Consider the following 16,220-nt stretch of genomic DNA (forward strand, 5'->3'; position numbering starts at 1 on the left):
CTTACCCTTACATTCACAAAGAGGTTGTTTCCAGACTTGACCTATGACCGCTTGGACACAATGGAGCAACCTTACCATTGCACCAAGGCCTGCTCTCAAATGACAATTATACACACCAAATGACCAAAATAGCCAAAACCTCCAAAATACAAAAAATGGAGAATTTCAGTGAAACAAATGTTCCAATTGGTTATTGGAATGAAGTGTGTTAGATTTTTTTGGCTGAAATAAAAGGAAGTTTACAACAAAACATCTCATCCATCTACTTGGTCAGGTTTTAGCATCCATTTCACCGGTCTCAACACAAAACCAGTATTTAATAGACATTAATGACATGCTTATCTGGATATACTTTTAATCCATTTATCATACCCATTTACAGTTGAAAACTGACAATGATACAATAGGGAGAGGGGGTTTCCCTATAACATGAACCCACCAAATTATCTTGAAATAAAGTTTCTTCCCCACCCATACCCCCCCCCCCAAAAAAAAAAAAAACCAAAGAATAGCAAGATTGTTTATTCTTCTTCTGCAGGTTATTTTGGGGGGAGGGGTGTGACTAACCAGGGGTGAAAAGCGAAAAAGCTAGGGAATAAATCAAATCCAGTTGAAACTCATATTCTATATTCCATCATTTATTTCATGGCAGTAATTTCACAATCTCTGATAAAAACAATCCCAGTGTATCCAAATGATAGATGAGAAAAGGAACACACATGGATCAAAATACAACGTAGCTCAGACCAATTGTAAGATCTTTTAGGAAATGAACCACCTGATGTTAGTTCCCAACAATAACATCTGAATCCTAGAGGGGAAAGGTTTGCAGTAACAATCACCACTAGCCAGCCATTATACAAAATGCTAATTCAAGAGAAGCACTGTGTGTAGCTCTTCAGCAGACCACCTCACTCCCCTTCACTAAGGATTGGAACAATTAGTGGCTTCATCTGCGCAAGATATACAATTGCCCACCTAACAAAGTAAAAACAAATTGCATTCAATTGTTTTCGGTCCAGAAGACAAAAGCAGGAAGGTTCTGCAATGTTATTTTACTAGTACCTTTTTTTATATATATCTTTTTCCTTGCACATAATATATCACATAAATTAGGATATTTCCAGTAAACCATATGTCTGTTCCTTAAATCACCTAGCAAACTTCTGATAATTAAAGTTTCATGAAAGTTCTAAACAGTAATTACATTCAGGTAAACAGTACACCATGTGCAAAAAAAATTCTTTGAAACATTTATATAGATTGTTTCTTGAACAACTGAAACCAAATGGGAGAAGAGTCCAGGAGTTTAGCAAGGAAAATAAATAAACAGCAATCCCAAGAGCATGAACCCAAAGTGTACTTACAATTCCTGAATTCCAAGAGTGATCCCTAATAGAAGTACTAGATCCCATGAGACTAGATAAAACCTATAGCTCCAGTTCTCAGAAGAACTCCTTATTGGCAATTCTCCCCATTTTTCTTACCTTCATGGTCAACTGGATAGAGCGTACCCAGAGCACGAGGCTCCCGCCACTGCGGGGTCTAGGGAGGGTCATAATGTACACAGTCTTACCCTCGCTACCCCGTACGCGAAGAGGCTGTTTCCCGTCATAGTCAACTGGATAGATCATATTTAAAATTCCAAGAACCGATCGTTAAGACGGAGATGCACAAACAAGGAAGAAAATAAACTATAAACATAATAGTGCATCTCCCTGGAGACCCAGTTTCAGATACCCAAATATCACTAATTTCTACCAGATGAAATGTATTTTTCTATTTGTAAAACATTTTCAAAGAGAGATTATACATTCCAGTTTGTTAGCTGCAGAGCCGAATGATTCAACCACTTTAATTACTTATTATGTTACGTGTGCTCTGGGAACGTGTGGATGTTCATGTGTAGTGCAAGTAATTAGGGGTCTAAATAGTTATGTGAAGTTACGAGTCTACGTGTCTGTAGTAGTTAATTAGTAGTGGGAATAGTTATAGTACGTGGCAATGGTGGATGTTGTGTAGTAGTTATCTAACTGTAATACTCCTTTTAAATAACATTATATGTAATGGAGTCGGAAGAATGAAAATACTAAATTATTTCTTGAGTGTATCTTGAGAAGAGGATTTGGCGACCTCCAAATTACGCCGAGACATCAGGCTTAGTCCGTAAAGCCAACCCTATCATTTCCTATGTTATCTCTTTATCTCTACCCCTATTTTCTCTCTTTCTTCTTATTTTCTTTTCAGGATATCTATGTACGTAATATATTACTTCCACATAAGTTTACAAGCCAATTATGATTCCAAAATTTAAAAACACAATACATTTTAGATATTCTTTTCTAAGTAATTATTTAGCTTCAATAGACTCAAGTCTTCAACAAGGTCGCCTACTTGATATATCTGTAATGTAAATGAGATTGTTCAATCAGTACGCCAGATAAAGACAGAAGCACACAGTTCTTCCTCCCTTGATTTCATAGTTTAATTGGGATGGACATAACAAAGGAGCAAGCTAATTAGAACTAAGAGGTAAACTTAAAAGGTGTACCAAGCTGGACCAATCAGCTACTGAGGATGGGACTGGTTCTGAGCTATTCAATATACTAGTGTAAGGCATCTGACAGAATTAATAGTGCGAGTGCAAAAGTTGGCATGGATATGAAACCAAAATAATCATAACAGTTTTGCAAGGTACTTCATTACATGCCCTCAGCCAAAGCCTAAAATTTATATCCTAGGTTTGATGGCAAATCCAAATATTTTGGAATTGTAGAAACAAAGCTATAGAATCATGGGTACAGAAGTAGTCAAATTATATGGACTCTAAATCCAATCACTCCTGATTGCATTTCAAAATTTTCTGAACATGGACACAAGTAACACAGTAGAATTGCTATAGAATTTTGCTCATCTGAATAAAGAATGGTTTTTGAAAGAATTGAGATGTTCTAAAGCTAGTCATTAATAAAGTAACTAAACAAAGGAAACTTACATCATCCAACAACACACTGTCGCCGTAATGACCAGTGTTAAGTGAAACCTGCATCAGCAAAAACTGATTAGCTGAAAAATGATTTAAGATAAGAATAAACAAACTCAAGATGCATATCGCATCTAAATTGAACGACTGCACAAAAGAGATCTTCCTCAGCAGCAGATTACACAGATCTCATATCTTATTAAAGTTCCCAAATCACCGTGAAAAACTAAACCATAGGAAATTACAGGGTGGTATACAAACAGAAATGGAAGTAAGGTTCTCCAACACAAGGATTACGAACTGAAACAACACAGAAAGAAACACCAGAAATACATAACACATTGACGCAACAAGGGAAGAGTTGTCCAAAACAAAATTAAAGGGATTGCATTTCAAGCCGTGGGTCAATTCGTTGCATCGTGTCACAACTTTATGGTTTCGAAGTAGAATCCCAGCACAGCAAACCGACAATCAGAAACAAGAGAAGAAGATGGCAATACTCATTTTTGGATTTCCATTTACCAAAATTCCATCGAAACTATTGAGCGATAAAGGCGAAGGGAAAAAAAAATGAAAAATGAAAACGAGAAAATGTGTAGAGAAGTTGATGGATATATAACCAATCAAGTTCTACAAAGTCTTCAATCAGGCATAACATCAGTCAAAAATTTAGAAGATTAAAATGGCTTCAAGACAGAAACTGAAAGCTACTTTGGGGGGAGGGGTCCTTGAATTCAACAAATATTAGCATATTACACATCTTATTACGTATTCTGTGATTAATTCGATAGATTTAGAAGTTCCGCGGGAGGGTGTGAAATAACGGAAGAACATACAGGTTTCCAGAAGGTCCTCTATTGCAGCAGATTCTGACCAAGAGGGACGCAATGACGCCAGTCACGATGAAAATCAGGGTCGTTATCAAGAAGCCCATTGCGATTGAATCTCGTACGTAGTTGAGCAGAGAATTCCGACGATGAAAATATGAATTCTTAAGCCGATAAAAGAACAAATGCGGAACGGAGACAAAAAAAAAGAGAGCGTGTTCCCGGATCTGCAAATGCAAAATTTCCGTTTCTGAATCCTTCAGCTATTACATGAATAATTTGCGGGAGCAAGAAATCCAAATTCAACAATCAACCAACGAATGGAGAAACCAAAGAGGGAGAACGAAAACAAACCAAAAAAATAACCCTAACCTCGAGGCGATCAGCTTTGCTTCTCCGGGATCGAAGATTAGTCGAAGACGACGAAATTGGGTGCCTGTGCTGTAATTGTCTATAATAATTCCCCGCCTTATAAGTCTCATAGACCTAATGTTTTGATCTATAAGAGAAAGGTCGTGACGTCTTCAGGCGTGTCACGAGACTAACGGCTCAGGAGTCACGACTCACGACCACGCTGTTGAGTGTCGACGAACTGAAGGAACGGCATATAAGTCGTGACAGATAGTTGCGGCTTACTATTTTAAACAAATCATGAGTCTAAAACTTTTCTAGTGCATTAGCAAACTTTTTAGTCCAAATGCAGTGTGACCTTTTTGTGTGAGTGTGTGTCAGTGTGTGTGATAATAGTCATGCAAACATATACTATAGTACTATATACAAAGGGTGTCAATTTGGGATCGGAATTGGGAACCGTCCCAATATCGTCTCGCTAAAACCTGGTACCGGACCATCCCATTAGTAAATGGGACGGTACTGGTGTCTGATTTTGGTACCGAATGATAAATGGGACGGGACGATTCTGGGACGAGACTCCCAACGGTACCAATATCGAAATACCATTTAGGTACTGAATGGTACCGAAACTATTAGTACCACTTAAAAAGAAAGAGTATATAAGATCTTTTTAAAAAAAAATATAAAGAAAGAAAGGGTATTAGAATTACGATTCATTAGGGTTTCACTAATTGCCTTTTGAATATAAAGAGGAACAATATGTCAACAGCCATAGCTTGAAGTCTCTCCTCACAGAACATGTTACAGTGCTACTCCCTCCTCCCTCCTCCCTCGACCAACTACATCTACCAGGTTCTTCCTTTTTGCACTTCGTACTTCGTACCATACTACCATGTGACGTGTGATAAATAGAGTTTTGTCTGGGAAAGTCAAAGAGGAAAAACACGACGGGATTCTTCCATTGTGTAGGATTTCTCTAGATTTAAAAACATGAGAAGTTTATTACATGTGATCTTAGGGAGTTTGAAGAAGTAAAACTATGATTCATAATTTAAGTTGCTTTATAAAAAGCAGTAGACAACTTAGATTTCATGATAGTGAAAAAATTCCACGATATTAATAAACCTGCCTTGTTAGAAACAATTAAACTTCTTCTCCTTTTTTCTACAATGCCTAGAACCGTTTAAGAACCGGTACCGTCCCGTCCCGCTAGTAATTGAGACTAGGATCTAGGTTTGGTCCCGTTAACTAAATGGGACGGTACTGGGATTGGCACTTTTGGTACCAGTACCGATACCGTCTCGTCCCAAATACCGGGAACCGTCCCAATTGACACCCTTACTATATACCATGCTACAATTATATAGAAGTAGGGGGAGGTTTCTCTGAGCAAACAGAGTAAAAGAATGCACCAATAAGGTGCAAAAAAAGGCTATCGTACATAGGAGGGGCACCAAGTATTGCTATTGAGATCTTCCTCTCGCGGTTCGATTTCGTCTTGCATACACTAGAACTAGAAGACAGAGTGGTATCCCGATACCTAAGTTAGATCTCAAAGCAAAACATCAGTTAACAGGGCCGGAGACGGAAAGCTTGGTTCCAGAGCTTCAGGGTTTAAGCCAATGGAACAATTGTAGGAGTCTTAAGCTTTGTCCCCCCTTGGGTTCTTCTGGGGTTCTTTCACCTTGCCCTGTTTGGGCATGGTTTCTTATTTATACGACGTTGTCTGAAATGTCCCCTTTGTCCTTAGGGTTGCGTACTCCTCAAGTTAGGTGGGAGATCCGAGTGGGAACCATTAACCGAATTTGATAGTGGTTGAGCTGGTGTTGTCGATGATTATGCTCTTTGTAGGCCATGTGTACAGCCCCTTACGCATGATTCCAACATGATACAATAACTGAGGGTCCAACCGGGTTATTTGTTCTTATTTCATGAACCGTTATCCGGTTTGGCACTGCAACACGCGTCCTCATGCTATTGGAGGTCATAATCTGTATATATCATCACCAAAGTCATTGCATGTGAAGAGAAAGAGATAGACACATAAGTATTAGTATACCCTAACCCAGCATCTCAAAGAACATTTTGTGACAAAAGTATGTACTCCATCTTTTTCGGTATACTTTTTTGTTAGATAGAACTAGCTCTATAATTACAGATTTATTAATCTCTCAACCACTCCTACCATTTTAAACGACAAGTGTGACCAAACTTTGGTTGCAATCTCTCTCATAATGGGAGCGCAGGACACACAGTGGCAAGGTCATTTACATAGGGGGAGAAAACAGACATAGGTCTTTGCACCCTAAAGGCATACACAAAATTTTCCCATATTATATTCAGTAGTTCTGGTTATAGCTCCAAAATTTGATTTTAGTGAAATCAAATACCTACTCGCAACTAGTGGTTTCATTGCGTAGTCACCTTAAATGTGAAGACTTTAAGGGCAATGCCGTGAGCCCGTGAGGTTGTTCAGTGAAGTCAGCGATTACCATCAGATCATTCCTGCCCTTAAATCTAGTGAGCACTCTTTATTTAGGTTGCATTCCTCCTATAATACAAACACCATATTGGACTTCTTCTAGCTAAGATTTGTAATTATATTTTGTTTTCTTCCTATTCTAATTAGTATAGTTGAAGTAAATATAGTTGTTTACCCAAAAAAAAGAAAGGAGTAAACACAGCAAAATGTGCAATCAAACATCACACATCCTAAGCAAACAAACACATGGGTGTATGACCACTATCTAGAGATGTAGGATCACACACCCTTTTGGAATATGCAGACCAAGTGAATAAAGAAGGGATATAGTGTAAAACCCCAAAACTAAGTTTAGAATCTTACCTAATTGAAGACCAACGCAGAAAAGAATGTTGGAGGCTGCTTTTGACTTAGGAGAGAAATCCAATATCAGATCCCCACTCACCCAAACACATAGGGTTCCTTAGATTTCTCTTTCCAGCTCGCTCTAGCCAAGGAGAGACTTCATAAACCAAGATTTGCCAAAAGAATCCCTCATGTATGTATAGATTTAGGAATGACTACACAACCCTTAGCATGTTATAGGGTCACACAACCCCATCCAAACTGTCCACTTTTACATATGTGAAATTAGTTTTTCAACCATAATGCAAAAGAGAGCCAACACCTCTTGGGCAATCCAAATTGGACAAGCAAGTAAGCTTATCACGTCCAAATGACATCTCGGGGGTCAAGGAATTAAGTTTTGAACCTCCAAGATGAACCTTATCATGCAATAACAACCAAAAATTGGGGGGAAAAAAAGAGAGTTCACGATCCTGGGAAATCCTCAGTAATCAACATCGATCTTCTAGGCTTGACGATGAAGCCATATAAATGAACATGCATTGATATCGAGTCAAGCAAACAACCTATCGAACATAACTTTTTGTTTGTCGATGTATGGACCTGACAAGGTCAACATTTCATGGACACTTTGACATATTTAAGAGACCAATTGACACAAGAATCTGTCAATCAACATAATCCAGATGACAAGTTGGGCTTTTAAACGTCAACATGCCCATAGGTGTTGAATGTCACATCTTTTTGCCTCTATTAAATCGGGTTAGTTCTAAGTATAATTGAGCTGAACCAGGTCCATCTAGGTTTGGTTTGGAACCTTCAGATGCCTATATCTTATCCTCCACATGTTCAAATTGAATGATTCAAAAGCCATTTTTCACAAATTCTGCATACGTTAACTTGGTAGGCACACTAGGGACAATATTGCCCAATAAGGACTGCCGCCAGTATAAACATCACTCACAAAAATACAATCTTCTCCCAGTTAAAGGGAAAATGAACTCAATTCCGTTCCAAACTTGGGTATGACAAAATAATCCATCATTCAGACATACCAAAAACTTCTATTCTGCTAACCACATTAAAGCAAACTTCCACCTCTCATTCTCCCTTGGTATTTTAAAATACCCAGATTATCCCCCTGTCAAAGTAAATACTTCGCAATTTCCTAAAAGTGTGCAAATGTTACGGCAATTTGGGGTGGAGATGTCGACACTGACAACTCGGACATACAACGGTGCTGAACTCGAGAAGAAGAAAAAAAGAAGTCAATAAACTCGGACCGTTGGATGTTTAAGCTGCCAGGTGTCGACATCTCCACCTCGAACTGCCGCACTACACACTTTAGAGAATTAGAGAGGATTAAAATTGCGTTCTCAGACAGATGGATTAGTGGAATTGATAACTTACATATAGTGAGAATTTCAGTTCAAGTATGTGAATACTGGATCAAACTGAGAGGGGGGGTGAATTAGTTCCCTTAATTTTTTATGTTTTTTGCAAACAACACAGTCGCTTACAATCTCACCTCGCACCATCAGAATATGGTCAGGTCTACCAAGACTGTAAACCCACCTTGCAAAACAAGGATTAGTCTCCAACAAATAACAGTAGATAACGAGACAAGATATACATGGTTCACCTCACAGTGTGTGAAGGCTACGTCCACGGAGCAATACCCCTTGGGGTTTCGTATTTGCCCAATACTCAACTCCAGTACAATTAGCCACCCCTACGGCCAGGATACCCCTTACCCTGCTTTAACCTCTCACCTAAGTGAGGGTAAGGACCTCAATCCTAATACAAAAATGGCCTCAGCCTTGCAACCTATCAACCCAATAAATAGATTCAATCACAAACCCAACCCATAACAGATTGCACTTTAGGTTCTAGTTCTACCCAATACATTTAAAAATTAAAAAATAAACCTAGAACAGAGAAGCCATGGTTTGTGATCACGTTTACCCTCTCAAAGGCAAACACCCAACTCCAAACGAATGCTATGAGATCTTCAATAGAACGAATCAAGCATTTGAATCCATCGCCAACAACAAAACCGATGTTTTTAGTCGATTTCTTTTGCGCCTTTGGTCTCAAACCACGCCGGAATGGTAGAAGACTACTTCTCCTTGATTTCCTTATTCTCTAGGGCTCCAGAGATGCATTTTCGGTCTTCCCAAGTGAATATATATATATATATTATTCCAATAGATACCCTTCAAACCAGTAAGAAAGAAGTAAGAAAACGCAAGCCCAAACACCATACTGACCAACTAAATACTATTGTCTTCACAACCACATCACTGCCAAATCCTTGTTGCCAACAATGACAACACTGCTAAGAGCACCAACAAAGTACTTTATCGAGAGTACAAGGAAAGCGAAAATGAATCAATGGGGGATGCTCTCACCGCAGGAGGGGGCTACGGGACGGGAGGGGGTATGGTGAGAATTGAGCAGAAGGGTGGGGTGAGAGTTGTAGAGAGGGGCTGGGGCAGGGAAGATGGGGACGAGGGGTGGGGCAGCGGGTTAAGGACGACTTGTTTAATGTGATAGAGGGGTAATCCAGGGATTTTAAAAGGCCAGGGGAGAATGAGAGGTGGAACTTTGCTTTCTTGGGGGAACAATAAAAGAAGTTTAAGTTAAAGGACTTTGAATAAATATAGTGTGACTATAGGGGAGTTATGGTAATTGCACCATACTCATGTTACCCAATTCAGTACTCATCTCTCTCTCGCTCTCGCTCCAGGTGCAGAAACAATGGCGGAAGAAGGGGCCAAAACCAGTCCTCGACGGCTCCACCTCCGTTCATCTGTGCTCTATTCTTAGCTCGACTCAAGCGCAACCCTACCCGAGTGGAATCCCTCTAACACGAAGCAAGAAATCGGATCGTCGTCTCCGCTTCCGTTCATCTGTTTAACTCTCTCCCTTCCCTCTGTTTCTCACTCCCTCTCCTCCCCCGACGCTGTTCTTTTATTTTCTTATCGTCCCAAACCGCACCAATGCCTTCAAATTCTCTATTTCTCTCCATTAATGGCGTTCCCTTACTTCCTTTACCTTCCAGACTTAAACTCTTATCTCTTCCATCCTCTCGTTATCCTTCAAAGCGCAAACCATTAACGAGTCAACGTCGCATTATTCGATTACGAGTAGAATCATCAAAGAAGCCTAAAAATTTCATCCAAACGACCAAGAATTTTGGGAGGTTTAGCTCTGTAAATTACATTGGCGCATCAGAACCTAAAGTGGAAGATAAGTCCGAGAGGAACTTACTTGATTCTATTCGAAAGCTAATAGTGCTTGCTTTGTGTTGTATTGCTTTTGGTCTGTTGCCTTTTAATACTCTTCAAGTTCCTGCAGTAGCTGCTGCTGCTCCCGTAGTTGGTGTTGCTACAAAAAAGGAAACTAGAACAAAGAAAGAGAAAGAACACGAGTACTCGGATTATACTCGAAAGCTACTGGAGGTGGTTTCGAAACTTCTTCGGAGGATTGAAGAAGTTAGGTCGTCTAAAGCTGACATGAAAGAAGTTAAGAAAGCGTTAAGAGAGGTTAAATTGAAGAAGGAGGAGATGCAGGATAGAATTTTGGAGGAACTGAATGCTGAGCTAAAGGAAATGAGGAATGAGAAGAAACGTTTGGTTAAACGTTCAGATATGATAATTGATTCTGTTACGAAGGCTAGAAGGGAACTTGCTAAGTTGTCAAGTAAGCTTAGCGATGGAGAGGAGGTGAAGGAGCAGATGGAGAGGCTTGAAATGGATATGAGTGCTGCTGAGAAGGAATATAGTGAGATATGGGAGAAGGTAGGTGAGATTGAAGATAGGATTGTAAGGAGGGAGACAATGGCCTTTAGTATTGGTATCAGAGAACTTTCTTTTATTGATAGGGAAAGTGAGCTTTTAGTGAAGAATTTTGAGCATGAATTGAAGCATCGGAGGGTTGAAAGGTATCTCTGATCCTCTAATGTCTACATTGTAAATTAAAGTGGCATGTGGATAGTCAATTCATTTACTTACCTTTTAAATTTAAGTTTCAGGTTTTTTCCCCTTTCTTATTTTCTTTGTAGAAGGTTAAGTACTTGATCTGGGAACATTTTGGAGTCTCATGAAGATTCAAATGTTATAACAGTTCTCTCTCTCTCTCTCTCTCTCTCTCTTCCTCTCTCTTTGTGGATAGATGACAACACATTATTGATGAACCAAGATAAGAATACAATGTAGGATACAACACCACCAGACAGAAAACAATACATAAGGATGATCAGTCTTTCTCTCCCCAGGATTCCCAAGAAAATTTATATTATGTCTCTTTAAAGGTGTAAATTTTCCTATGTTGAGTTTTAACTTTAAGTTAACGAGTTATATAATCTCTCTAGAGAAAACATATACTGTGATATCGGTCAAGGGGCATCAATTTTATATATTCGTTCACATTCTTTGGGTTGTGTTTCTTCTGTGGTTTTCTGTTTATGAATTTTGAAACTACTTCTCCGAGTAAAGTCGGTGAAGTTACACTTTCTTCATATGACTTATGAGCCTACTTCTTCTCCAAACAAAGTAGCTGAAGTTACACTTCCTCATGGTTAATGTGGTTGCAGTCTGCCAGATAGTTCTGCTACCACTCTCTCCAGATCTGATATTCTGAGAGAACTAGAAAGTGCACAAAGAGAGTACTGGGAGCAAATGATCCTGCCAAGTGTTCTTGAAGTTGAAGATTCTTCTCCTTCCTTGGATAGAAGTACTAAAAACTTTGTTCTACACATCGGAGAAGGTTTTAAAGAGTCAAGGAAGCTGCAGAGGGATCTTGAAACCCGTATAAGGAAGAACATGAAGAGGTTTGGAGAGGAAAAGCGTTTTATTGTAGACACGCCAGCAGATGAGGTTGTGAAGGCTTTCCCTGAAATCGAATGGAAATGGAAGTTTGGAGATAAGGAGGTTGTTGTTCCCAAGGCTGCCAGCCTTCACTTGTATCATGGATGGAAGAAGTGGCGAGAAGAAACCAAAGCAGAACTGAAAAAGAACTTGTTCGTAAATGATGACAATGGTAGACAGTATGTGGCTCAAAGACAGGTAGTTTCCTGTATCTTAGGAAACACATGCTTCTATTTTTATGAACTTCCCTGTAACCATTTTTATTGTCTAATCCTTCTTTTGTGTCATGATTGTCCTTTACTTCTTCATTTTCTTTTACCTGAAAATGGATTAATAGATGTGTTGTACAAACTGAACTAACCCTTATGTCTATGAACATCCCTGTATCTGCAACGTTGTCTCATCCTTCTTTCAGGTTTTGATTATCCTTTACTTGAAACCCGAGTAATAGATGCAATGCAGTACCAGTATTGTATCCTTTTATTTTGTTTAGGGATGACAATCCAGTTGTTGGATGGATCTGGAGTTGGCTTATTTAATCACAAGGTTGCTAGGACAAACCCGGCATGGTCATTGTCCTTAGGGTCTGACTGGTTTTTCTGCTTTTGTTTTGCTAGGAGGGTCTATCAGAATACTGAGAGTCTCTTTTACATTATAAATTGTGATTTAGAGTTTTTGTTCTAACCTTTTGCCAAGATGCACCTATCTTTCTGTATTCTCTTAATGCAACGAATATTCATCTTCATATTTTGTAGTGATGTGATATTTCTTAAGTTTACCTAGAGATTTCTAGCTAGGAGTTTTCAATGCTAGTGGGTTCTCTTCTTTCCAATTACATGGGCCTTCCTAAGGATGTCTCTTCCAGAAAGAAATCTGTTTGGAACCTGGTCATGGAAATGATGGAGAAGCAACTACTGGCTTCGCAAGGCAGATGTTTGCCCAAAGGCAGGAAGATCAGTTTGATGCCTGTGTTTATTCCAATCTATACCTTTCTCTGTTCACTATTCTGGTTTAGTGGTGAAAGTGTGAACAAATCCAAAGGACCTTGTGAGACAATTCGAGAAATGACCCTGGGTATCATTTTGTAAGGATCAGGTCTGTAAGCCAAGGAGTGGGAGGTGTGGGTTTGAAAAAGGTTATTAATGTAGTCCTAGATAGACAGGGGTCTACTAGGAGCCAGGTACGATCTCACAACCTGCTGGCTGATTGGGGCAGGATTGGGAAACCAGGACAGAATTAGGGTTAGGTTTAAGGTAATGGGATTGGATCTTATTTAGTGAAGGCAGACAGGTTTATAGGAGTCTAAAGGTGCAGGTTTAGTAAGGTTTGAGTGAGGGTTTGAAATTTAGAAAATTAGGGTTTCGGGTTTTGGGAAAAATAAGTGAGGTGAGTTTGAGGGTTTAGGATGGGAATTTAGGGAAGGGGTTATGATCGAGTCTTCCAATGAAGGGGAAGAGCACTCGGCCAGAGTTTAAGGTTGAACTGATTGTTAAAAATATTAGATCTGGAAATTCTAGGGTTTTTGGGTCTAATGCAGGCTGGGGAATTCTAGGGTTTAATGTAGGGATGGGGCAGGGGTTACTGTCCTTCAGTGTAGGGGAGGTGGTAAGGCTGCTGTGGATGAAGTTTGGATGAGATTGATGGAGGAAATTGGGCTGGACAGGTTATAGATGGAGCTAGGGTGTAGGGGATCGATTGTAAGTAGGTAGGCTTAGGTTGGAGGATTAGAAGAAGAAGGATAGTTGCAGTAAATTGTAAATAACTTACTGGATTTGCAGAGATCCAATATCAGCAGCTTGAAGCAGAGAAGAGAGCCTTCCGATCTGAACAGATGCAAGGAGTCGATTGGAGGTCCACCGATCCCTTCACCTTGAGATCCACAAGGCAACTCTCACACTGGAGCAATTACAGCAGCAACAAAGGCAGCAAAGCAGAGAATTATTTTGAAAATTTGAACTGTGGGGGAGCCTCCCACGATTATTCTATTTATAATCAATGGCCAATGGCCTTACACCTGTTCAGCTCAGGAATGGAAATCCTAGAGCCTGAATTCCCATTACAAAAACAAGTCTGCCCTCTTTAGAAATCGTTGAGGGAGACAACTTAACTTAAAAAACAAATAACTCAAAAGATCCTCTAAGGACCAATAGAAATAAAACAACTTCTAGCCAATAGGAAGGAGTCACTTAAATTGAACCGGTAAGACCATGGTTCAATTTGAATATACAAAAAAAAAAAAAAGCGAAGTATAGAAACTGAAAATTAAAACTAAGGCTCCAACAATCAGCCATATTTCTAGGGCTGTTTCTTCTTCTTGCGGGTGCTTGGACCTGCATCAGCTCTCCTCGGCTTGAAAACATTCATCTCTGATGAATGGGTGAAGGCCACGTAACGTTTATACAACTCGGGGTCAAGCTTCTTGAAATCATCTGCATGGATCCAAGTACTGTCCTGACGTGGGCGACCTTTCCATTTGACAAGGAATGATAACCTGTGCCATGTCGAGTAATCTTGTGCATGTCATCTAGAACCTCCTCGATCACATCTTCAGTAGGTGGCTTGAGTTGGGGCAGCCTCAACATTTGTTTAGAATCATCATCATCTGAGTGATGTCCCACATATAGGTAAAGATAAGCTACATTAAACACCTTGCTTATGCCCATATCATCAGGCAACTCAAGAACATAAGCATCGAGTCCAATACGTTTCAGCACCTTGTATGGACCCATCTTCTTCGGATGGAGCTTGCTATTAACACCTGGTTGGTGTCTCTCTGGGTTAACTCTGACCATGACCATGTCTCCAGGCTTGAACTCAACCAATCTTCGATGCTTATCAACTGTAACTTTGTAGTGATCAATGCTGAGTGCAATTTTTCTTCTAACATCTGCATGCACCTAAGTGATGTGGCGTAAGAACTCATCTGCTTCTATGCTTACCCTAGCTTGAGGGGGTAAAGGAACATGATCAATGGGTCGCTTGGGCTGAATCCCAAGCAAGATCTCAAAGGGGGTATGCTCAGTGGTCCTGTTCACAGAGCTGTTGTAGGCAAATTCAGCAATGTCAAGCATGGAGGGCCATGTCTTCTCATAATCTCTGACCAAACACCTCAATAGATTACCAAGGCTTCTGTTTACCATCTCTGTTTGCCCATCTGTTTGTGGATGGAATGCAGTAGAGAACAACAGCTTGGTATTTGTCTTCATCTATAAGGTCTTCCAGAAGTAACTCATGAACTTCACATCCCTGTCAGAAACTATAGTGCTAGGCAGCCCATGGATGCGAACTATTTCCTTGAAAAACAACTAGGCAATGTGGGAAGCATCAAGTGTTTTGCTACAAGGAAGAAGTGAGCCATCTTGGTGAATCCATCAACTATGACCATGATGGAATCATATCTCTCACGAGTAGGGGGCAGCCTAAGAACAAAATCCATACTAAGATCAACCCAAGGCTGGTGAGGAATCGATAATGGTGAGTAGAGACCCGTGTTCTGCTTGTTACCCTTAGGTTGTTATACCCGTACCCCGGGATATAATTAAATATCATTTCTTCTCGTGACGTGTAGATACCGCCGCCGTATCTTTGGTGCACTGTTCTCCATGATGGTCAAACCTAGCTACAAAATCGTTGACCACAGCACGGGTTTCGTGGAGGAAAGATTCCTCAACCGCCGGTGGGGAAAGTTCGTTGTGGACGACTTAGTCGATTACCCTCAAGTACCCGGCCCGGAAGCGAGGAGTTCAGGAGAGAGCATCCTGGACCGTCACCTCAAATTGGATATTTCGTTCGGTGATGAGCTTAGCGTTGCCGTGGCGGCTGTTCGGGGTCAGTGGTAATAAACCATGACAGGGGGAAAAGTAAGTTCTAGCCTCAAGTCTTATTAATTATTCTTCCTTGGTAACCTCGAAGTGCGGGTCCGGGTGGAACCGCTCGAGCTATTTCATGAGAGAAGGAATAATTTAAGTTCGGGTCCCACGTACCTTTAGGAAGTACATTGGGGACTTAAGCCCATCTCATATGAACCCATCAAGAATGGGCTTTTCCCTAGTGAGGTGGTGGGCGGCCCATATAACCTATTGACCAATGATGGGTTATTCCATCCACTTACCCACATAGGACTAATGGGTTGACCCATTAGGCCTCATGACCCATTTGACTAGTGGTACCCCAAATACCCATTTATTATAAAAGAGAGGAGGAGGGGGAGAGAACATCACTTCTTCTTCAACATCCTCTTCTACCCTAAATCGTGGAGGAGAGAAAGAGGAGAGAAAGAGGAGAGGAAGAGAAAGAGGAAGGAGAGAGAGGCTTGGAGGAAGGTGGAGACCCCATCTCTTGGGGCGAAATCGTGGAGC

At 40.3% G+C, this 16,220-nt stretch overlaps 2 protein-coding genes across 2 annotated transcripts in view; one reads left to right on the forward strand and one right to left on the reverse strand.

The window, feature by feature from the left end:
• Nucleotides 1–610: 610 nt before the first annotated feature.
• Nucleotides 611–4,334, reverse strand: LOC122640513 (V-type proton ATPase subunit e1). Its single transcript, XM_043833725.1, has 4 exons — nucleotides 4,183–4,334; nucleotides 3,820–4,037; nucleotides 2,996–3,043; nucleotides 611–978 (listed from the first exon to the last, which is right to left on the reverse strand). Exons 2-4 carry the CDS (start codon nucleotides 3,915–3,917, stop codon nucleotides 912–914), a joined length of 213 nt encoding a protein of 70 aa, XP_043689660.1. The 5' UTR covers nucleotides 3,918–4,037; nucleotides 4,183–4,334; the 3' UTR covers nucleotides 611–911.
• Nucleotides 4,335–9,961: 5,627 nt separating this feature from the next.
• LOC122640027 (probable inactive ATP-dependent zinc metalloprotease FTSHI 5, chloroplastic) overlaps nucleotides 9,962–16,220 on the forward strand; it is a 74,782-nt gene continuing 68,523 nt past the window's right edge. Inside the window, exons 1-2 of the mRNA XM_043833122.1 lie at nucleotides 9,962–10,937; nucleotides 11,589–12,060. Of these exons, the coding sequence (XP_043689057.1) occupies nucleotides 9,994–10,937; nucleotides 11,589–12,060 (1,416 nt within the window). The 5' untranslated portion in view covers nucleotides 9,962–9,993. The remainder of the gene's footprint in view (nucleotides 10,938–11,588; nucleotides 12,061–16,220) is intronic.

The sequence above is a fragment of the Telopea speciosissima genome, chromosome 9 (genome assembly GCF_018873765.1).
Source record: "Telopea speciosissima isolate NSW1024214 ecotype Mountain lineage chromosome 9, Tspe_v1, whole genome shotgun sequence".
NCBI lineage: Eukaryota > Viridiplantae > Streptophyta > Magnoliopsida > Proteales > Proteaceae > Telopea > Telopea speciosissima.

Bases quoted from the DNA above. Each gene is read 5' to 3' on its own strand.
- LOC122640513 (XM_043833725.1), bottom strand. From the start codon at position 3,917: ATGGGCTTCTTGATAACGACCCTGATTTTCATCGTGACTGGCGTCATT. The intron at 3,044-3,819 runs GTATGTTCTTCC...TTGCTGATGCAG, and splicing joins AGAGGACCTTCTGGAAACCT to GTTTCACTTAACACTGGTCA. The intron at 979-2,995 runs GTAAGTTTCCTT...TTACTTTGTTAG, and splicing joins ACAGTGTGTTGTTGGATGAT to GTGGGCAATTGTATATCTTG.